The sequence below is a fragment of the Squalius cephalus genome (genome assembly GCF_949319135.1).
Source record: "Squalius cephalus genome assembly, chromosome: 3".
Taxonomy (NCBI): domain Eukaryota; kingdom Metazoa; phylum Chordata; class Actinopteri; order Cypriniformes; family Leuciscidae; genus Squalius; species Squalius cephalus.
In genome coordinates, this window is record NC_137124.1 from 21,758,665 (window position 1) to 21,781,121 (window position 22,457).

A 22,457-nucleotide genomic window follows, 5' to 3' on the forward strand; every position below is an offset into this window, starting at 1 on the left:
CGCTCTCCCAGTTTAAAACTAGATTAAAGACGCATCTCTTCAGCCAGGCATTCATATAATACTTTTAATCTTACAGTTAAATCCGACCTCTAGTTCATAAACGCCAGAGGAGAACTGGCCCCCGACTGAGCCTGGGTTCTCCCAAGGTTTTTTTTTTTCTCCATTAGGTCACCTGATGGAGTTTTTCGGTTCCTTGCCACTGTTGCCTTTGGCTTGCTCAGTTGGGGATATTTAATTTAATTAATCAATCAACGATACTATTGATCAGCATTACCAAACGTGGACGTTCCACTAGAAACAAACATTGATGTATTGTTTTAATTTAATATTGTGAAGCTGCTTTGATACAACCTACGTTGTGAAAAGCGCTATATAAATAAACTTGACTTGACTTGACTTGACAATCCTGACATTTAGTCTGCGGGAGCGGCCCTCCAAGTCGTTCACTTTCGTCCTGAGGAGACCGTTAGCCACATGTAGCTTGTTGCTCGTAGCTCCCAGAGCTGTTATGCGGCTGTCGTTGGCTGACATGGCTTCGTCGAAATCATCAAAGTGGCGCTCAGTTTCATGTTTTTTTTTCCTGAAGCGATGATAGAGTTACTTCGATTGCGTCGAGGCGGTCCTCCAGAGATTTCTTTAGGCCATCTACGAGAGAGGTGATTTTCGCAAGCTCAGCCCCGTGGTTAGCAATACCAGCTAATATCGCATCGTTGCTAGCGGCCGACGAACTCGTCTTGGATGTATCCCTCTGACTATCGTCTTTCTTAGGCATGCTGACATAAACCCACTTCCGACAGGAAACAGCACAGTTTTAAGGGCAAGCCAGCGTAAAATAAAGTTAAAGTGCAATGATATGAAAGTAAAATTAAGGAGATGTCACGGAGCACTCCGACAATACGTCTACTCCATCACTGCGCACGAGCGCCCCCCTCGGTGAGGGTCAATTTTTTAGGCCAATTTCTATTTTCACCTTTTTCCTACACACTGCCTATTAAAAGGAAGCAGACAGACTGGCTTAACCAACTGTCTGCTAGCGGCCTCGCATCACCCAGGTCAGATAAATCCCATCACGTAGAGCCTCTTTCACCTAGCTATCATCATATAGAGACTGTGTCTGTTCCCCGAATTTGGAAATCCCATCTAAGGTTAAAAATTTAATTGATGTTCAACAAATAAAAAACAGCTATAATACAGATGAGCAAATGCTAAAGCTTGGGTTGCTAAGACATTGTAAACTCTATTGGAGTTAGACAACACGTGTCAGGACCTACTCATTGTCGTAATCATACTCTAGATCTAATATTATCACATGGAATAGATGTTGATGCCGTTGAAATTCTGCAGCTGAGCGATGACATCTCAGATCATTATCTAGTCTCGTGTAAACTTCATTTAGCCAAGGCTGCAAAGCCGACTCCGTGTTTCAAATATGTTAGACCTATCACTTCTGCCACTAAAGATTGCTTTATTAATAATCTTCCTAATCAGTTTCATCATCTCAGCATCCCATATAGCTTAGAAGAACTCGATATTGCAACAGAAACTTTTAACTCTCTCTTTTCCAGCACTTTAGACACAGTTGCTCCGTTGCGCTTAAAGAAGATTAAAGAAAATAGTCGAACGGCGTGGTACAACTAGCACACTCGCAACTGGAAGAAAACAAAACTAGAGGTATTTCGCATTTCATGGAAAGAGAGCTCGATTGCTTACAGAGAGGCCTTAAATGCTGCTAGATCTGCTTATTTTACAACCCTATTAGAAGAAAATAAACATAATCCTAGGTATTTATTTGAAACGGTTTCTAAACTAACGAAAAAGAAAGCTTCAAGCACCGAAGTTTCCAAGCAGCACAGCAGTAATGACTTTATGAACTTCTTCACTTATAAGATTGATAATATCAGGGAGAAAATTATAACTATGCAACCGTCTACTACAGTATCGCATCAGGCAGTGCATTGTAGTCTCCCTGAGGAAAATTTTGATTCATTCGTTGCTATAGGAGAGGAAGAATTTACTAAACTCGTTAAATCATCTAAATCTACAACATGTATGTTAGACCCTATACCGACTAAGCTACTGAAAGAAATACTTCCAGAGGTCATAGATCCTCTTCTTAATATCATTAATTCATCTTTGTCTCTAGGATACGTACCAAAAACCTTTAAGCTGGCTATGATTAAACCGCTTGTTAAAAAAACGCAACTTGATCCTACAGAATTAGTCAATTACAGGCCGATCTCGAATCTACCTTATCTGTCAAAGATATTAGAAAAAGCAGTGTCTTCACAACTGTGTTCCTTTCTTGAAAGAAATGATATCTGCGAGGATTTCCAGTCCGGATTTAGACCGTACCATAGTACCGAGACTGCTCTCGTTAGAGTCATAAATGATTTGCTCTTATCATCCGATCGTGGTTGTGTCTCTCTATTAGTGTTACTCGATCTTAGTGCTGCATTTGACACTATCGACCACAACATTCTTTTAAATAGACTCGAAAATTATGTTGGCATTAGTGGAATTGCACTAGCATGGTTTAAATCATACTTATCTGACTGTTATCAGTTTGTAGCAGTAAATGAAGAGATGTCTCATCGATCACAAGTTCAGTATGGCGTACCACAAGGCTCAGTACTAGGGCCGCTGCTGTTCACTCTGTACATGCTACCATTAGGAGATATCATTAGGAAACATGGCATTAGTTTTCACTGTTATGCTGATGATACTCAGCTGTATATTTCTTCAAAACCAAACGAAACCTACCAATTCACAAAATTAACAGAATGCATAGCTGATATAAAAAATTGGATGACTCGTAATTTCCTACTTCTAAATTCTGAAAAAACAGAGATTCTAATTATTGGACAAAAAACTTCCTCACGTAATAACCTAGAATACTGTCTAACACTTGATGGCTGCTCTGTTAAGTCTTCGTCGTCGGTTAGGAACCTGGGTGTGCTCTTTGATACCAATCTTTCATTTGAAAGTCATGTGTCTAGTATCTGTAAAACTGCATTTTTCCATCTTAAAAATATATCTAAATTACGCCATATGCTCTCAGTGACAAATGCGGAACAGTTAGTTCATGCATTCATGACCTCAAGGCTAGATTATTGTAATGCTCTACTGGGTGGTTGTCCTGCACGCTTAATAAACAAACTACAGCTAGTTCAAAACGCAGCAGCTCGAGTTCTTACCAGAACCAGGAAGTATGACCATATTAGCCCGGTTCTGTCAAAATTGCACTGGCTCCCTATTAAACATCGCATCAATTTTAAAATATTGCTGATCACTTACAAAGCACTAAATGGTTTAGCTCCGCAGTACTTGAGCGAGCTCTTAACGCATTATAGTCCTTCACGTCTATTGCGATCTCAAAATTCCGGCCAGTTGATAATACCTAGAATATCAAAATCGATTGCTGGCGGTAGATCCTTCTCCTATTTAGCACCAAAACTTTGGAACAGTCTTCCTAACGTTGTCCGGGAAGCAGACACACTGTGTCAGTTCAAAGCTAGACTAAAGACACATCTCTTTGACCTAGCATTCACATAATACATTATAGACTTCTATAATTCAGTGTTAGGCTGCATAGATTAGGTCAGCTGGAACCGGGAACACTTCCCATAAATCCTGATGTACTTGTTACATCATAAGAAGAATGGCATCGATGCTAATTTTAGTGTCTTTTGTTTATCCCGAGGTTTTCCCGCAGCCTGCCGGATCCAGGCCGTATCCAGATCTGATGAAGGACCTGCGCCTGGACCCGATGACAATGCAGTGCTGAAGTGCCAACTAGTCTCTCCCTATGGAGGATCCCTTTACCACTCTACAAATAAAGCGTCGTCGGGAAACTCAATTCGCGTATCTACCCCGAATTGATAAAATAAAATAAAATTCTGTATCAAAAACAGTACTTTGTTTAGGCTTGGTTTGTAGGGAATTCCAAACCTGCGCACATATATTCAAACGCACATAACTATAGAACCAATTCTTAATGCGCATGTGACCGCCATCAGCGTTTCTCACAGGTTCGTGTTTAAAGTCTGTGTAGAGAGAATGGTGTCGTCTTAGCGGCCGCTAATTTAATAACAAATGATCGTTGCGACGGAAGCGAATCAATCAAAACTAACTTTAGCTGGAAAATAACTTTATTAAAGAACCGCTATAAAGCCAAAACAATCTCTGTTACCTTAAATTATACGTTTATCTCTGTAAAGCTGCTTTGAAACAATCTACATTGTTAAAAGCGCTATATAAATGAAGATGACTTGACTTGACTTGACTTAAAAAGTGTTTATCCCTAAAACATTGAAACAGAGTGGATTCATTTAGCCATTTTTTTCGACAGCCAAAATTCTTTTTCTATCAGTCACAACAAATTGGTCAAAATGTATGTGTTCATGTCCTCCTTGTCACTGTTTAGTCATTGGTTACAATTACAGCACTGACCCTATGTGGAACAGCTTTGCACATCTGACCACTTAAATTTATCTCCGTTCTTCTTTGCAGAATTGCTCAAGCTCAGTGAGATATCATGAAGATCGTTTTGAAAACGTGTCCACCAATGAATTCTCATTTGGATTGTGGACTCTGAGTTAGCCCCTCTACATTTTAATCCTGTAAAGCGTTGACAGATCATCTTCTCTCAAGTTGCAGGTGTCTTCAGGTTTTCCTTCAGGTTTTCCTACCATCTCAAGCCTTCCAGGACCTGTTGGAGAGAAACGTTCCCACAGTGTGTGGCTCCCACCATTATGTTTCACCATAGGGATGGTGTGTTTCTGATGATTTTTATGCCAAAAGTGAAATTAAGTCTGGTGGCAAAAACCAAAATTTTGGTCTTATCAGTCTATAGAACCTTATTCTAGCTTGCTTCAGAGTCTCCCACATGCCGGTCAAAGACTGTTGTATGCTTTCCAATCTCAGCCATTGAAGCTTGTAAGTGTCATGATAGAATAAACAGGAAGCAATCGCAGATACTCAAAGTGATATTTATTCTCCAAAGTACATAAAACAGAAAGAACAGAAGGGCGGCGATTCAGACTCAGGCAGGGACTAGATGGTCTGTGGTGCGCTGGTGCGGTGATAGTGGAGAATCCCAATCCCGGTGCTGGAGTGCGGTGAACCCAAGGATGACGAACACGACGGCAGAAAGACAAGGCAAGGCGAACACAGACACGGCAACTCCACGGGGAAACAGACACGGCAGGTCACAGGACATCAACAAACAATCCGACACTGGAACAGAGAATGGTGTGAGTATATATAGGAACGGAAATGAATCGCAGCTGTGAACAGTGATTGATGATGATGATGATCAGCTGGAGCGCTGACGGACACGTGAGCGGGACAACGCCCACTCACACATAAACAACAATGACACGAGACAAGAAGAAAACAATGCATTCAACAACCGTGACAGTACCCCCTCCTCTAGGAACGCCTCACGGCGTTCCCAGACTCCCTTACCTGTCGATTGTAATCATCGATAAGAGAGTGATCCAGGATGTCACGAGCCGGAACCCAACTTCTCTCCTCCGGACCGTAACCCTCCCAGTCCACCGGGTACTGGAATCCGCGTCCCCTCCGCCTAGAGTCCAGAATGCGACGCACCAAATAGGTTGGTTCCCCGTCTACGAGACGCGGCGGTGGGGGAACCGGGGCCGGCGGATTAATACGGGAAAAAAAAACGGGTTTGATTTTGGACACATGGAATACCGGATGAATTCTCCTGTACACTGGAGGGAGTTTGAGGCGGACTGCCACCGGACTAACAATTTTGGTGACAGAAAACGGGCCAATGAATTTAGGAGCCAATTTATTGGATACGGAGCGGAGCGGAATGTTCTTAGTAGAAAGCCACACTTTGGAGGCCTAGACCGGTGGCGATCGGCTTTGGCCTTGGTGCGCGCCCGCACACGGAGGAGAGTCTCACGGGCTCTTGTCCATGTGTGGTGACACCTCTGGACGAAGGCGTGAGCAGAGGGGACCGCGACTTCGGATTCCAGACTGGGAAAAACTGGTGGCTGGTATCCTATACTACACTCAAAAGGAGATAGGCCCGTAGCAGACACTGGCAACGAATTGTGGGCGTACTCCACCATAGGCAGTTGTTGACTCCAGGAGGAAGGATTCCTGGCAGCCGTACATCGCAAAGTTCTCTCCAGGTCTTGGTTGGCTCTCTCAGTTTGGCCATTGCTCTGGGGGTGAAACCCAGAAGACAGACTGACCGTCGCCCCCAGCAACCTACAAAACTCTCGCCAAAATTTGGACACAAATTGGGGACCCCTGTCGGAAACCACGTCTGTCAAGAGGCCATGTAACCGAAAGACGTGATTAACGACTACAACCGCTGTCTCCTTGGCTGAAGGTGATTTGGGCAAGGGAACAAAGTGGGCTGCCTTCGAGAATCGGTCCACCATGGTTAAAACTACCGTGTTACCCTGGGAGGGTGGGAGGGCGGTAACAAAATCTAGTGCGATATGGGACCAGGGTCTCGAAGGCACCGACAGCGGTTGGAGTAACCCATCTGGGGGTCGATTGGACGACTTGCCAATAGCACAAACTGAGCAAGCCAAAACAAAATCGTGAACATCGCGAGCCATAAGCGGCCACCAGAATCGTTGTTTGACCAAATAAAGGGTGCGACTAACTCCTGGATGACAGGCTAGACTAGAACAATGACCCCACCGAATAACGTCTGGACGTAGTTCCTCCGGCACAAATAAGCGGTTCGATGGGCACCGGACCGGAGGCGTTACCCCTTCTAGAGCCTTCTTGACTCTCGCTTCGACCTCCCAAGTGAGCGTAGAGATAATTAGGGTCTCAGGAAAAATACGCTCGGGAGTAGGTGCGTGTTCGGATCTATCAAAAATACGCGATAAAGAATCGGGTTTGACGTTTTTGGAACCCGGACGATACGAGAGGGTAAAATCAAAACGGCCGAAAAAAAGTGCCCACCGAGCCTGCCTGGAGTTCAACCTCTTGGCGGATCTAATGTACTCCAGATTCTTATGATCCGTCCAGACGATAAAGGGTACCCCGGACCCCTCTAACCAATGACGCCATTCTTCCAAGGCTAGCTTGACCGCCAACAACTCCCTGTTGCCAGTGTCGTAATTTTGTTCAGCAGGTGATAAACGATGAGATAAAAACGCGCATGGATGCATCTTGTTGTCTGAAGGTGAGCGTTGAAAAAGAACTGCGCCTACCCCCACCTCTGACGCGTCGACCTCCACCACAAACTGACGTGAGGAATCAGGGGCGATTAAAATGGGAGCCGAAACAAAGCGGCTCTTGAGGTTGGAAAAAGCAGTCTCGGCTGCTTCCGACCACCTGAACGCAGTTCTGGGGGAGGTCAAGGCAGTCAGAGGTGCGGCTAGTTGGCTAAAGTTGCGAATAAAACGCCGGTAGAAATTGGCGAACCCCAGAAACCTCTGTAGGGCCTTACGGGAATCTGGGTTTGGCCACTCTACCACAGCCTTAACTTTGTCAGGATCCATACGCATACCCTCAGCCGACACGATGTGTCCTAAGAAAGGGACCGACTGTGCATGAAAAGCGCATTTCTCCGCCTTGACAAAAAGCCCATTCTCTAGCAACCTTTGGAGTACCCGTCGGACGTGCTGCACGTGTTCCTGGAGAGACGAGGAAAAGATCAGAATGTCATCCAGGTAAACATAAATAAACTGATCGATCATGTCTCGCAGCACGTCATTGACGAGCGCTTGGAAGACTGCGGGACTGTTGGACAAACCGAAAGGCATGACCAAGTATTCAAAGTGCCCCCTAGGGGTGTTGAAGGCAGTCTTCCATTCATCCCCCTTCCTGATGCGGACCAAATGATAAGCATTACGTAAGTCCAGTTTTGTGAAGATGGATGCTCCCTGCAACCTCTCGAAGGCTGAAGACATCAACGGCAAAGGATAAGTATTCTTTACCGTGATGTTGTTCAGCCCCCGGTAATCAATACAAGGTCGCAGCGATCCATCCTTCTTCCCCACAAAAAAGAACCCCGCCCCCGCTGGAGATGAGGAAGGTTGGATGAACCCGGATGCTAGAGAATCAGAAATATATTTCTCCATAGCCTCCCTCTCCGGAACCGAGAGTGAATAAATCTTGCCTTTAGGCGGAGACTTACCTGACAGTAAATCTATAGCACAGTCGTAGGGACGGTGCGGAGGAAGAGAAGCAGCCCTTGACTTACTGAACACTTCTCTCAGGTCACGGTACTCCACGGGCACGTTTGATAAATCCACTGCTTCCTCCTGCAACACAGGAACAGAGACAACAGAACAGGCAGACACAAGACAAGACTTATGACACTCAGCGCTCCAGGCTGATATGGATCTTTGTTTCCAGTCAATGCGGGGGTTGTGTTGATTGAGCCAGGGGTGACCCAGGACAATGGGTGTGTGATGTGAGTCCGTGATGAAAAATGATATCGTCTCTGCATGATTCCCTGAGATGATGAGCGTGATGTTCTCGGTGGCCTGGGAGATGGTAGGTAGTGACTGTCCATTGAGTGCATGTACGGTGATTCTCTGGGGAAGTGTTCTGAGTGGGACTTGAAACTGCAGTGCAAAGGTGCGATCCATGAAATTACCTTCAGCCCCGGAGTCCACCAGTGCGGTGCAGTGATGATCGTGACCAGACCATCTAAGTCTTCCCGGGAGGATGGTGGACGTAGATGAGGACTTTTCGGCGGAGATCCCACCCGATAGTAGCCTCATGCTTACTATCGGGCTTGGCCTTTTACCGGGCAGTTGTTAGCGAAATGTCCCACGCCCCCGCAGTACAGGCAAAGGCCAAGGGATCTCCGCCTCTCCCTCTCCTCCCGGGAAAGCAGAGCTCGACCCACCTGCATGGGCTCGGGATCGGAGGGACCGGCCGCGTCCATGCCGCTGGACCATTGATGTTCCACCCCCCCACGAGGCAGGCTGGGTGGAGCGCGTGGTCCGACCCGGGCTAATCGGGCGTCCACCCTCAGAGCCAGGTCGATGAGTCCGTTCAGTGAGGGGGGCAGGTCCAGGGCGTAGATCTCCCTCTGGACGCGGTCGGCCAGCCCATGCAGGAACCTATCCCACTGCGCTTCCTCGTTCCAGCGACACTCGGCCGTCAGGGTCTTGAACTCGATGGCATAATCCGAAACAGATCGTTCTCGCTGACGTAGTTCAGACAAGACCCTGGCAGCCTCTCTCCCCGCAACCGCGCGGTCAAAAACTCTTCTCATCTCCAGAGAGAGCTCCTGGAACGAGGAACAGCATGGTTCTTGGTTCTCCCACACCGCCGTCCCCCATAGTGGCGCTCTCCCAGTCAGTAACTTGAGGACAAACGCCACTTTAGATTCCTCTCTCTCAAAGGTTCTGGGCTGGAGAGCAAAATGCATGCTGCATCGAGTCAAAAACGGCCGGCAAAAGTTAGGCTCACCAGAGTATGGCTCAGGAGTCGGGAGGCGTGGCTCGGACTGGGAGGCGGGCATCGGTGGTGTGGGAGGGACGGGCGGTGCGGCTGGCGCAGCGGGAGGTTGCAGCTGTTGAAAACGCTGGGTCAGCTCGGACACCTGCGTGACGAGAGCCTGAATCGCGCGCGCCGCTTCTCCTTGCTGGCGGTCCTGAGCGTCCATCCTTTGAATACTTGCACGAACAAAGTCGTCCATCGTTGCTGCGGCGCCACCTGCTGCTTCCATGGAACGGTCGGATTGTTCTGTCATGATAGAATAAACAGGAAGCAATCGCAGATACTCAAAGTGATATTTATTCTCCAAAGTACATAAAACAGAAAGAACAGAAGGGCGGCGATTCAGACTCAGGCAGGGACTAGATGGTCTGTGGTGCGCTGGTGCGGTGATAGTGGAGAATCCCAATCCCGGTGCTGGAGTGCGGTGAACCCAAGGATGACGAACACGACGGCAGAAAGACAAGGCAAGGCGAACACAGACACGGCAACTCCACGGGGAAACAGACACGGCAGGTCACAGGACATCAACAAACAATCCGACACTGGAACAGAGAATGGTGTGAGTATATATAGGAACGGAAATGAATCGCAGCTGTGAACAGTGATTGATGATGATGATGATCAGCTGGAGCGCTGACGGACACGTGAGCGGGACAACGCCCACTCACACATAAACAACAATGACACGAGACAAGAAGAAAACAATGCATTCAACAACCGTGACAGTAAGTAGTCAGAGGCCTTTTTAAGGCATTTTCAAACTGGCAGTTTAGTTCGGAACTGGGCACGGTTCGCATGAAAAATTGGTATTGTGAAAGCGGTCATGCGGACCCTGGTGCGCACCGGGGTATCGAACCCGAGACTACCTGATGGAGATGGTCTGAGATTGGTTGAGTAACACGGACTCAGGTGCGTATATTTTCAGGAAGTAAAGTTAACCTGTGCAGTGCACACGTTTTAGCCAATTACAATGTATTTAGTGCAATAAAACACATGTAAGGGATCATAGTGTTGATGATTTTCTGTGGATATGAGCGAAAGTGAGCCTGCAGTCTATTTGCGCATAGCGAGTGCAGTCAGGGCGGCAAATGAATGGCAATCCACTGTCTCTTCAATTAAATCTGTTTGCTAGCAGCAAAAATCCACCTTTTGCGACGGACATACAGTAAACCCAAGTGTCGTTTACTCAGCTGCACATAATAGCACCAAACGTTTGTGATGACATAAAAAAAGATGAACGCAAGTGCACCAGGGTTCAATTTTTATTTAATCATTTATGTATAAAAGTGTATTCTTTTTAGTGCTGTCAATCGATTAAAAAATTTAACTTGGTTAATCACACATTTTTTCTGTGATTAATCGCAATTAAAAACACTTAAATTTGTATAGGTTTATATTAGTTTATATATTTTATAATGTCGTAATTTCACAGTTAATAATCTCCAAATTAATGTAGAGACAACATAAAGACATTTTAAATACTTGTTTAATGGCATCTTTTTATGAATTAAGGTCAGAATCACTGATACTATTACAGATACTGATGTCTGGATAAAAATGATCCTCCCCCCAATTCTAAACATTAATTATAGCCATCCAACATTACAGTGTACTTGAAAGCTATCAATGTAGGCGCAAATACTAGTAAATTGACAAATGCAAACCTTAGTAAATCACCTTGCATGATTCATTTATATACTCTCCTCTCATAGATTTAGCGTCTGAAATGGAAACTCCTTAAAATGCATATACAACAAGGTCGGCCGCAAAAATAACCCTGTTCACGCCTTTTCAGTGCTAATTTATCACAGCGTCGCTTTAGTAAATCCTGACAGTAGTTTTTTAATGGCAAAAGAGGATTTGTGCTGCCGCAAACTATTAGTAAATCTGGCCCTTATTGATTTTCATTGTATGGAAAAAAAAAAACATTCTTCAAAATATCATCTTTTGTGTTCCACAGAAGAAAGAAATTCATACAGGTTTGGATGGAATGACATGAGGGTCGGACACATTTTTGTGTGGACTATTCTTTTAAAGAGTTGTTAGTGATTTCACGTTACTGATTTACATTGAAGACTTAAAGGGTTAGTTCACCCCCCAAAAATACATTTGTTCATCTTCAGAACACAGATGAAGATATTTTGAATGAAATCTGAGAGATTTCTGTCCCTCCATTGACAGTCCACGCAACTACCACTTTGATGCTTCAAAAAGTTCATAAAAAGATCGTAAAACTAATCTATATGAATTGAGTGATAGTTGCGTAGACTGCCAATGAAGGGACAAAAATCTCTCAGACTTCTTTAAAACTATAATGTTTTTCCCCCTTTGGGTTTGGAACGAAAAGAGGGTGAGTAAATGATGACAGAATTAAAAAAAGAAAGAAACATGGTGAGGACATAGCATTGTTTTAGAAATAATAATAAAAAAATACTGTAAGCCTAAAAGAAGAAAAGCTTTTTTATTATTATTAAGCATCTTTATATTGTCAGATCTGCTTCTGTGTCTTTTGCTCTGTGGGACTTTTATGTTGTAGTTTCTCTGTGTCTAGTTTCTGTGTTCTTTCCTGTGTCCTTGTTAAGCTCGTTTACCCCTCTGTTTAAATAGCCCTTGTTTTCTCTGGTTCTCTGTCGGTCGTTGTTTGATGTCATGCAGGTGTCTCCAGTTCCCCGTGTTTTCTTTGTTTTTCTCAGTGTTATTTTGTTCCTGACTTATGTTATGATTGTTTATTTTCATTAAAATCTTCCTGCATTTTGATCCCTCATCTCTGCCTGCCGTCTTTGATTCCCCCGTCCCGTGACAGAATGACCGACCCATAATGGATCCAGCAGGGAGAATTACGCGTCGCCATCTAGGAGATCGCTGCATTGAGGATTATACTCTGGATTTTGAGTTGGCTAATTTGAGCAACATGAGCAAGGAATGCCTGATGATATTCTTTTGGTGAGAGCTGTCTGAACCGCTCAGCTCACTCATGCCATTTTGGGACCTTAACTGGACACTCGAGTATTACATCTATCTTGCACTGCAGTTGAGCGGCTCTGCACGAGTCATGGCTGTCATAGCCGCCTAGGCTTCCAGCTGTCATGGCCGCCAAGTCAGAGTTCCCGGTAGCCATGATCGTTGCCGATGAAGGGAGGCCTTCCCAGAGCCCCTGGCCCAGAGTCCTTCCCTGAGCCCGCTGCTGGCCCGGAGGCCTTCCCAGAGCCTGCTGCCTTCCCAGAGCCTGCTGCCTTCCCTGAGCCCGCTGCTGGCCCGGAGGCCTTCCCAGAGCCCGCTGCTTTCTCAGAGCCCGCTGCCGGCCCGGAGGCCTTTCCAGAGCCCGCTGCCTTCCCAGAGCCAGCTGCCTTCCCGGAGCCCGCTGCCGGCCCGGAGGCCTTGCCTGAGCCACCCAAGCTCCTTCCTCTGCCAGAGGAACTGCAAAAACGATGTTGCTATATTGGTCTGCTTTGGATCTTTAAACAAACAGCGCAATGTCATATTCATATTTCATATTACCTGGGATTGGAGAACATATTTGAAAATGTACGAAAATTTAAATGCTAAAAAATAAATAAAGTTTCATATTCATTATTACTGTAGTTTGATTGCTCTGTTTTTCCAAGATAATCACAGATATAGGCATGATGAAGTGTTGTAATGATTATCTATTGAACTCATTAGATGCCAGATAATACTGAAGTGGGACTAAATGCAGTCAAAAGCCTCAGGAGCCCTTTCAGCAAAGGCCAACCTAACACAGGGCTTCTGTTTTGTTTTGAATTTTTTTCTTTATCTACATGTTTTCATGCTCTCTGTGTATCTACCTCTCACTGGTATTGAATGGCACACCAGGCGTACTAAAGCTGGTTGTTGTGACTCATCGTGTCGTCTTGTTCTCCCTCCCCTTTAGCTCTGCCTGTTTTTCAGACAGGAGAGGGAGACGCGCCCCTCCACCATTGATGACCTCCTGTTCAGCTCATGCACGCTCGCACCTCTCCACCAACGTCACTATCGATCCGCATGCTTCAGTCTCCTTCTCTCTAAGCCGATTGCCCCCAAAAAGCCCCATCTCTGTACTGATGTTTCAGGGTGGAGGTGGTCCATTTTAACCAACTGGAGCTTTCTTCCTGCTTCTTTTGGTAAACCAAAAGAACGAGCAGTTCTAATACACAGACACAAGACCTCTGAAATTTTTGTTTTTACAGTTGCAATAAGATATGGCAAGTCCACCATAATATTATGGTATGCTAGAGCCACACAAGAGCATATGTTGTTGTTGTTCCTGTCAGTATCAAAAGGGGGCAGTTGAATTTGAGGGCTGAAAGTGAGTCATCAGCTGAGGAATAATGATTTAGCTCTAAAACACAGGAAGAAATTGAATCAGAGAAAACAGAGTGATGCCTGTGTGCCAGGAAATATTTTTTTATATCCTAGGGGAAAGTGCTTCTAAACCATTACATGATTTAAAAATGTCTCATTCACTCTTTCAGCTATTTGTCAAATGTTTCAGCTATTTGTTAAATTTAAGTGTCTGCATAAAATGATCAAAACTGCTTTTATTTAATAATGTAAATTGGACATTGAATCAGCTAAAGTTGCTGTCATTAAACTGGATTTATTAATTACAATTGCAACAATTTCCTCATGCAGTCCTTTCTTTAATCCAGTTTTCTTACAGTATCTAATTCTTTCCGAACCATAAGTTAATTTGTGGCTTTTCGTGACCGAAGAGCTTGAAGGATGAAGATTTTTGTGGTTGCTATGGACACATAGAGCGAAAGCTTGATAGTGCATCATTATTTAAAGGCTCTGACCTCATGTACTTGAGGGTATTGTGCACAAAAAGTATTGATCTGCAGCTATTTCATTTGTAAATGATAAAACTATAAAAAGAAAATGGTAAAAAAATAAATGTGGAAAAGCAGTGGAATATAAAATAGGAACGTGATGACCATTCAAACTTGAAAATGAAAAAGGGACTGACTCACATACGAACTCAGGCGCTATCACAGGCGTCTCTCCCATGAGGTGATCAGAAACCAAAATTCTCGTTCTTAGCATGAGATTAAATTAAAAATCGTGCCTTGTGACATTCTGATGCCAGGCCCTCTTTCTCTCCCCGATATATTTTCCCAGCTAGTACTAATGACACGTATCCATTAGAAGCTACTAATTACTCTGTCTTTGTGGTGTGCTGCCCAGCAGTGGAGTAGAACTGTAGGCCTATGGCGTCTGCCTTAGAGCATGTTGTCTCTGTCTCACAAGTTAATCAGTGTGCAGTGGAATGAAGGAAGAACAAAAAGAACCCACATGCTGTAATACAAACACTCCCTGTTTTTGCCACCAAGGAAGCAAATGTAGTTTTAGATTTCTGATGGAATTCACAGTGTTTCTAATGTTTCATATTTAGCTGTATATGAGTTTAATTATGCATAAGAATTATTTTTATGGAATTTTTTTTCTGAAGAAGCTGCTTTTTGCATTACAAACAAACCTGCAATGACCAGGAGCTGTCAGTATACGAATACGACTAATATGCTATATCCCAAGTCTTCTCGAGCCATACAACAGTTTTGTGTCTAGAATAGACTGGAATTTTGTTGTTGAATGAAAATCTTGCCTTGAAAATCTTACTTGATAGCTCTGGTGAACATTTACTTTCATTTTGTGGCCAGACAAGTTATGAAATACCTGAAGGTGCATAAATGATGACAATTTTCATTCTTGGATGAGCTATGTCTTTAATAAATCTCAAAAATACAAATTACATTTAATGTATAAATTATAAATGTATAAAATATTGTAAAAGAATTATTAAAAAAAATTAAATAAATATACAGTTGTGTTCAGAATTAATCATACCCCTGGTAAATATGATCAAAAATGGCTGTAAAAAATATATCTGCATCGTTTATCGTTTTGATCTTTCATTCAAAAAATTGGCAAAAATCGAACCTTTCATTAAAGTAAAAGAATTGAAACTGGGGGGAAATCACATTATGAAATAGATGTTTTTCTCCAAAACACGTTGGCCACAATTATTCATACCCCTAGAATTTTTTTGTATAAAATGTCTCTGAAGTATATTCCCATTAATATTTACCTTTTTTAGCACACCAGGGTGACTAGGAACATGAAATTGTCCAGCTATGACTTCTTGTTTCACAGGAGTTTAAATATGAGGAAGCACAAAGGCCAAATTCCCTGAATCATCCATCACAATGAGTAAAACCAAAGAATATAGTTCTGATGTGCAACAAAAGATTGTTGAGCATCACAAAATAGAGAGTGGCTGTAAGAAAATAGCTAAAGAATTGAAAATCCCCATTTTGACCATCAGGGCAATAATTAAGAAGTTCCAATCAACTAAAGATGTTACGAATCTGCCAGGAAGAGGACGTGTGTCTATATTGTCTTAATGGACGGTGAGGATGAAAGTTTGAGTGGCCAAAGACTCTCCAATAATCACAGATGAAGAATTGCAGAGATTAGTTGTGTCTTGGGGTCAGAAAGCCTATTAAAAAAAAATCAAACAACCCCTACATCACCACATGTTGTTTGGGAGGTTTTCAAGAAAAATGCTCCTCGCTCATCCAAAAACAAACTCCAGCATATTCAGTTGTCAGACACGACCGGGAATTCAAACGGCACAGGGTTCTGTGGTCAGATGAAACTAAAAAAATACCTTTTTGGCAGCAAACACGCTAGATGGGTTTGGTGCACACAAGGATAAAAGTACCCCATGTGTACAATTTAATATACCGTTGGATCTTTAATGTTGTGGGCCTATTTTTCTGCTGGAGGTCCTGGACTTCTTATTGAGATACATGGCATTGTGGATTCTATCAAATATCAACAGATAAAAAATCAAAACCTGACGGCCTCTGCTAGAAATCTTATAATGGGCCGTGGTTGGATCTTCCATCAGGACAACGATCCAAAACAAACATCAAAGTCAACACAAAAATGTGTTAGGGAGCACAAAAAGAAGCTTCTGCCATGACCGTCCCAGTTCCCTGACCTGATGAGTGGAGTGAACTGAAGAGAAGAAGCACCAACATGGATCTGGGAATCTGAAGGATCTGGAGAGATTCTGTATGGAGGAATGGTCTCTGATCTCTTGTCAGTTGTTCCCCAAACTTATCAGGCATTATAGGAGAAGACTCAGAGCTGGTATCTTGGCAAAAGGAGATTGCAAAAAGGTATTTAATAAAGGGTATGAATAATTGTGGCCAATGTGTTTTGGAGAAAAACATTTATTTTATAATGTGACCCCCCCCCCCCCACTTTCAATTCTTTTACTTAAATGAAAGGTTAGGATTTTGCCAATTTTTTGAATGAAAGATCAAAAGGATAAACGATGCAGATTTATTTTTTACAGCCATTTTTGATTTAACAGGGGTAAGATTAATTCTGAGCACGACTGTATATATATATATATATATATATATATATACAGTATGTGTATATGTGTGTGTGTGTGTGTGTGTGTGTGTGTGTGTGTGTGTGTGTGTGTATGTGTATGGTGACTGTTAAGAGAATACAGGCTTGACTCTTGTTGCACGTTCATACAGACAGTTTTCGAGACGTTACTGTACTGTAAGTTGCTGTGTGAACGGGACATTTCGAGACTCACACCTGTAAGTAAATGTTGTTGTAAATCCCATTTATGAGCCTATATATATATAGCCTAATAATATATATAATCTTTAAGAAATCTGAATTTTAGGGCCATATAAAAAACGTTTTTTTTTTTTTGTTTTTTTTTTGTTTTTTTTACACCCAAGAAGCATGTCTAATCAATTGAATTAATCAAACTTAAACAATTTTTTTTTTAATGTTTGCAAAAACAGGGCACTATGAAATGTTAATTTCTTTTGTTTTAATACAAATTTATTATAAAATTATGCGGTAATGAAATGAAAGCTAATCTTTTAAAATCTAATCAAATGAAAATGAAACAGTTCCTTTTATTTTTTAGCAAAGTGTTGCACAACAGAGGTTTACGGAAGAAAAAATGTGTGATTATTGGAAGCAAAATGTGTGATTAATAATACTTTTATTATTACTACTATTATTATTACTGTGAGAAGTACATTCCTCTGTACAATAGGAATATATTTCTGTTATAATTTCTTTATGTTAAAGAGAACTTTTAGTTTATCTGGTTGTCGTGAAGACCTTTGAGTGTCTTGTGTACATATGATATGATGACGATAGTTTTGTCAAACTAAATGGTAAAATGCTGGTTAAGTGACCCTCAGAGCAGCTCTGGAGATTAAGTTCATGTCCTCATATAGCGAGAATGCAGACACTAAAAACGCGCATCTCTCGTGCTTGAGTATGTGAACAGATCAAACTGCTTGCCTGCAGCACCCATTCACACAGAGACATGCAGACTTCATATTTAAATAGTAGTCTTTTGGGCTTTAATATTTAATGTAATATGTTTAAGTGTACAGTACTACTTTTGATATATTCATCCCAAATTGGCCAAATTCTGTGACATTACATGTTATACTGTAAATTCCATTTTTATGACTGAATTCGGCGATTCCGTATGTGTTTTCTGCATTGTGGGAACCATAGGGCCCAACGTTTATTTTGCGGACCCCCTGGCTATGGGGCATGGACCCCACTTTGAGAACCCCTACTCTAGTCTTCTCAGACCAGTAACCAAAGTGAAAGAATGGTAAACAAAATGGTGGAAAACCAACAAAAAAACCTTGAACGTTCTGACCCCAAAAGATTCTTCTTCACACAAGTTTCTGAGTGAAATATGTGAATGAATCAGTCATTTTGGTGAGATTATCAGGCATTTTAATGACAACATTTTTGTATCAGTGCTATTAAGGATGGATTTGTACTGTTTAGGGTATGACGTGTGGGTGGATGGCTCTGGGAAATGGACCCGAGGTGTAGCTGCTACTGTGGCTCTAAGAAACCACTGAGACGCTTTCAACAAGAGAGATGATGACTCATGCATTGACTTTTGAGTGAGAACACAGGATAGTGTCTCTAGTGTGAGTGTGCGTGTTTGTAGGGAAGAAAAAGAGGTAGAATGCGCAAATGTGTTTCCTCTTTGAAAAGTAGCGACAAACTTTATGGACAGTGGCATCATACTTAGAGCAAAATCAATGTTTGGTTGAACATTAAGTAGCTTTGTTCAATCCGAAAGTAGTTTTCATCATGAATAAAATATTTTACTTTTCTCTTTCTGGTCTGTTTTTGTATTTCAACAGGTTGTCCTGGACTTGACCTTTGGGGCCGGAGGTCACTCGAAGGCCATCCTGCTGTCGGTTCCTGATGTAATGGTGATGGCGGCAGATCGTGACCCCACAGCTTTCCAAATGGCTCAGCGTTTAGCTGAAGAATACCCGTGAGTTTACTCTTTAATCAAATTTGGACATGGTGCAGCGGCTAAACTGCCAGAGGAACTCGACATGTGTCTTAATACCTGCTTGTGACCTGCTCTGTCCCTGTTGCAATCAAGTGGGTGGCGGTCACGGGGCTCTCTGGTTTTTATTTGTGTGTGTGAGAGAGAGATCCTCCAGTGCAGATAAAGAATCCCCGCTCTCACCCACGCTCAGTCGAAAGGCCCCAGCGTCTCATTTGTCAACGGGGCCTGAGGCTTCAGTGACAGGGAGAGACGCTGCCGCCCACGCAGGTTCCCCTGTTTCCTGCGTGAGAGAGTGTAGGATGACGAGAGAGAGAGAGGGAGAAATAGAGCTAGTATTTAATAAAAGAGAACCAGAGGAAAAAGCATGAGGGCTTTGCGGGTGTGTGGTGTGTGCGCGTGTGCATGAGGCAGCACTGAAGTAAGCTCCAAATGAGATGTTCCTGACTCTGCAGCGTGGGTAGAGATACCTCTTTACGTGGATTCTGGGGAAACCTGTCTCAGAGGGACCGCTGCTACAGAAACCAACGCAGGAGAGAGGAATAAGAGAGGGAGGGAGAGAGAGAGAATCAGTACAAGTTATTCTGTCAGCAGCTATATACTCCACCAATGAGGCCTTTGACTCCCACTCATGATGAGAGGCTGGAGAAGCTGAAGAAATCATGCAATTAGCCAATATTATTGGATGCTGTGTAAGAGGAGCAGGCAGCCCACGCAATCATCTTTCTCTCTCTGCTCCTCTTCTTCCTCTCCTCTCCTCTCCTCTCCTCTCCTCTCCTCTCCTCTCCTCTCCTCTCCTCTCCTCTCCTCTCCTCTCCTCTCCTCTCCTCTCCTCTCCTCTCCTCTCCTCTCCTCTCCTCTCGTCTTGTCTTCTCTCCTTTCTCCTTCTCTTGTTTCTTCTCCTGTCTCCTTACTTCTAACCTCTTGTCTCACTTTTTATCCTCTCATTTCTCATTCTCATTCTACTTTTCTTCTCTCCTTTCCTCTCTTTTCATTTCATCTTCTCGCATCTCTTCTCCTCTCCTCTCAACTCGTCGTCTCACCTCGCATTGTGTCTATTCTCTTGTCATCTCCTCTCTTCTTTTCTCCTTTTCTCTCATATCTCATCTTACTTTTTCTCACCTCTCATCTTTTGTATCCTTTTCTCTCATTTCTGATTCTCCTCTTGCTTCTTTTTCTCCTTTCCTTTTTTCTCTTTTCATCTGTTTGCTTTTCTGAGTTCTTATTAGAGGATTGAAATGGCAAGGTGTTAAGACATTGGCATCTGTTCCCTTAAACAGTCTTAATCAGACACAGAATTACAGTAATGCTCCAAGGCAAACACGTCATTGATGATTTCAATACCTTCTGTTGCCTCGGTACCTCCTTGTCACTTTAACACTTACTAAGTAAATAAATTAATAACATCAAGATATGTTTTACTTTTGTCAGAATACAGGCCTTCTGTCGTCCTATCATCGTGTTTCAGCTCACATGAGCGAGACACGTAACAGTGTCACAAACATGTGATATGCTTGACATTTGTCTTTTAAGACTTGATGAACACATTTACTTTAGGATTGTCACTTTTCCTTTGGATTCTGATGGTAGAAACTGAAAGAAAAAAGGATTTACAAATGTTAAAGTGTTAGTTCACTCAAAAATGAAAATTCTGTCAGTAATTACTCACCCTCATGTTGTTCCAACCCTGTAAGACTTTCGTTCATCTTCGGAACACAAAGATATTTTTGATGAAATCTGAGAGCTGGCTCACTACTTCATAGGCTGCTAGGTAATTGATATCTGCCAGCCCAGAAAAGTTATCGTTAAAACAATAACTCGTTAAAAAGACATTGTTAAAACAGTCTGTGACTACAGTGACTACAGTGGCTCAACCCCCCCCCCCCCCCCCAATAACGACTTTATTCAACTTTTCATTTTCTTCTGTGTGGGCCTCTGAGTGAGTTCACGTAGTGTAAGAGGGCAGTGCTTCTAGGTTATACGTCAGAACGTAGGCTCACTATTGGCCAGCATCACACGCATCTCACACATGACCAGCGTCGGCCAATAGTGAGCCTACGTTCTGATGTACAACCCAGAAGTGCTGTGCTGTTACACTACGTGAACTCACTCAGAGTCCCACACAGAAGAAAATGAATAAAGTCATTATTTTTTTTAAAAAATTTGCACAAAAAGTATTCTTGTTGCTTGATAAACTTAAGATTGAGCCACTGTAGTCACTTGGACTATTTTAACAATGTCTTTACTTACTTTTCTGTACTGTCATATATCAATTGCGTAGCAGCCTATGAAGGAGTGAGCCAGCTCTCAGATTTCATCAAAAATATCTTAATTTGTGTTCCGAAGATGAACAAAAGTCTTACGGGGTTGGAACAACATGAGGGTGAGTAATTACTGACAGAATTTTCATTTTTGGGTGAACTAACCCTTTAACTGTGTCTGGCAATTATTTACAGCATCTGTTAGTGCTTAAACAAGCTATTTGATTTATTATGTTTGCCAGGTTTGCTAATAAAGACTTTCTCTGGGTGACTACCCATTGAAGAAACAGTTTCCCACATCACTACGTACTAAAAAAAGAGATAGAGCATTTAGTAAAAGAGAGGAGAAATGCCATTGCTTTTCTATCGCATTGGAGGACACATACTCGTATTTTTTCATCTCGGATTTCTTGTTGTAAAAATGTCTTGTTAAAATTTCTTGATGAAATCTTTTGAGGCCAGTCCCTGGTGGCCTTGATCAATTCACCAAACCAAACTCACACATTGTACATGATAGGTTCTAGACCTTGACTCTTTGTGTGTTTGTATGACTGACTGCATTTTTCCCCCTGTACATTTCCATCTTTGCTCCCCTGCTGAATGCAGTCGATCAACATCTTGCCTTGAACCTCAGTGACGTAGATACAGGAGTCAGGCAGCTTGGTGCTGCGAAATATGTCAGGCTTGATTTGTTTGAATATGTCAGGTCACAGTGGACTCTTTCTCTCTCTTCCTTTACTACTATCGACTTAGCTTAAAAAAGGTTTTATTGGTTATGCTTTAATCTCCAAAAGATGGCCTCTGTTTTTAGCCAAATGTGCTATTTTTATGCTATGTGTCTAAGCACATCCTCACCACATATTCTGTCACTTCCACATTCTGCACATATCACTAATCTGTCAGTGTCCTCTTGTGCCATATGTTCAAGAAAAGGGTAAATCTGAACATGACATTATGGACTCACACATATCACAAGGTCACAGGTCAGGCTTCATTGTCCCAGAGGGAAATTGTTGCTATTTGATTATAATTTAAGTTGAGCAAGTTTCTGCATCCATCCACTTTTCCTCATCCATACAGAGTCACTGTTTAGTGGACAGATTGATCTGAAAATACCAATACATCAGATCTTGACATTTCCTTTGAGTGTCGATCCTCACCTAACAGTATTGATATGAAAGTTTGATTTTTATTATGTATATATCTTGAAAAAAATGTGTATCCAAGAATTATTGGATAAAGAGAGGTGATAAAAGGAAACAGGACATTGTTAGGAAAAGGAAGTATTTCTCCCTCCACTTCTTTTAACATAGAACACAACAATCACAGACAGTCGGAAAAAATCTAGAGTAAAAGTAGCA

At 42.6% G+C, this 22,457-nt stretch overlaps 2 protein-coding genes across 5 annotated transcripts in view; one reads left to right on the forward strand and one right to left on the reverse strand.

Moving 5' to 3' along the window:
* Positions 1 to 22,457, forward strand: part of mettl15 (methyltransferase 15, mitochondrial 12S rRNA N4-cytidine) — a 104,942-nt gene that overhangs the window by 39,885 nt on the left and 42,600 nt on the right. For all 3 annotated transcript variants that reach the window (XM_079866906.1, XM_079866908.1, XM_079866907.1), the window contains exon 3: positions 18,681 to 18,817. In XM_079866906.1, the coding sequence (XP_079723032.1) occupies positions 18,681 to 18,817 (137 nt within the window). The remainder of the gene's footprint in view (positions 1 to 18,680; positions 18,818 to 22,457) is intronic.
* On the reverse strand, positions 4,964 to 10,179 carry LOC307155927 (uncharacterized protein). 2 transcript variants are annotated; one of them, XR_013820618.1, is made up of 2 exons: positions 8,603 to 8,767; positions 4,964 to 5,235 (listed from the first exon to the last, which is right to left on the reverse strand). XR_013820618.1 is itself a non-coding variant. In XM_079866926.1 (2 exons), exons 1-2 carry the CDS (start codon positions 9,707 to 9,709, stop codon positions 5,042 to 5,044), a joined length of 477 nt encoding a protein of 158 aa, XP_079723052.1. In that variant the 5' UTR covers positions 9,710 to 10,179; the 3' UTR covers positions 4,964 to 5,041. The 2 variants fall into 2 exon arrangements, 1 of the variants encoding a protein (XP_079723052.1); XM_079866926.1 differs by lacking the exon at positions 8,603 to 8,767 and adding an exon at positions 9,427 to 10,179.

Coding starts and splice junctions, on each gene's coding strand:
- LOC307155927 (XM_079866926.1), bottom strand. CDS start 9,709: ATGACAGAACAATCCGACCGTTCCATGGAAGCAGCAGGTGGCGCCGCA. Junction 5,236..9,426: donor GACTCCTGAGCCATACTCTG/GTGAGCCTAACT, acceptor TCTCTGTTCCAG/TGTCGGATTGTTTGTTGATG.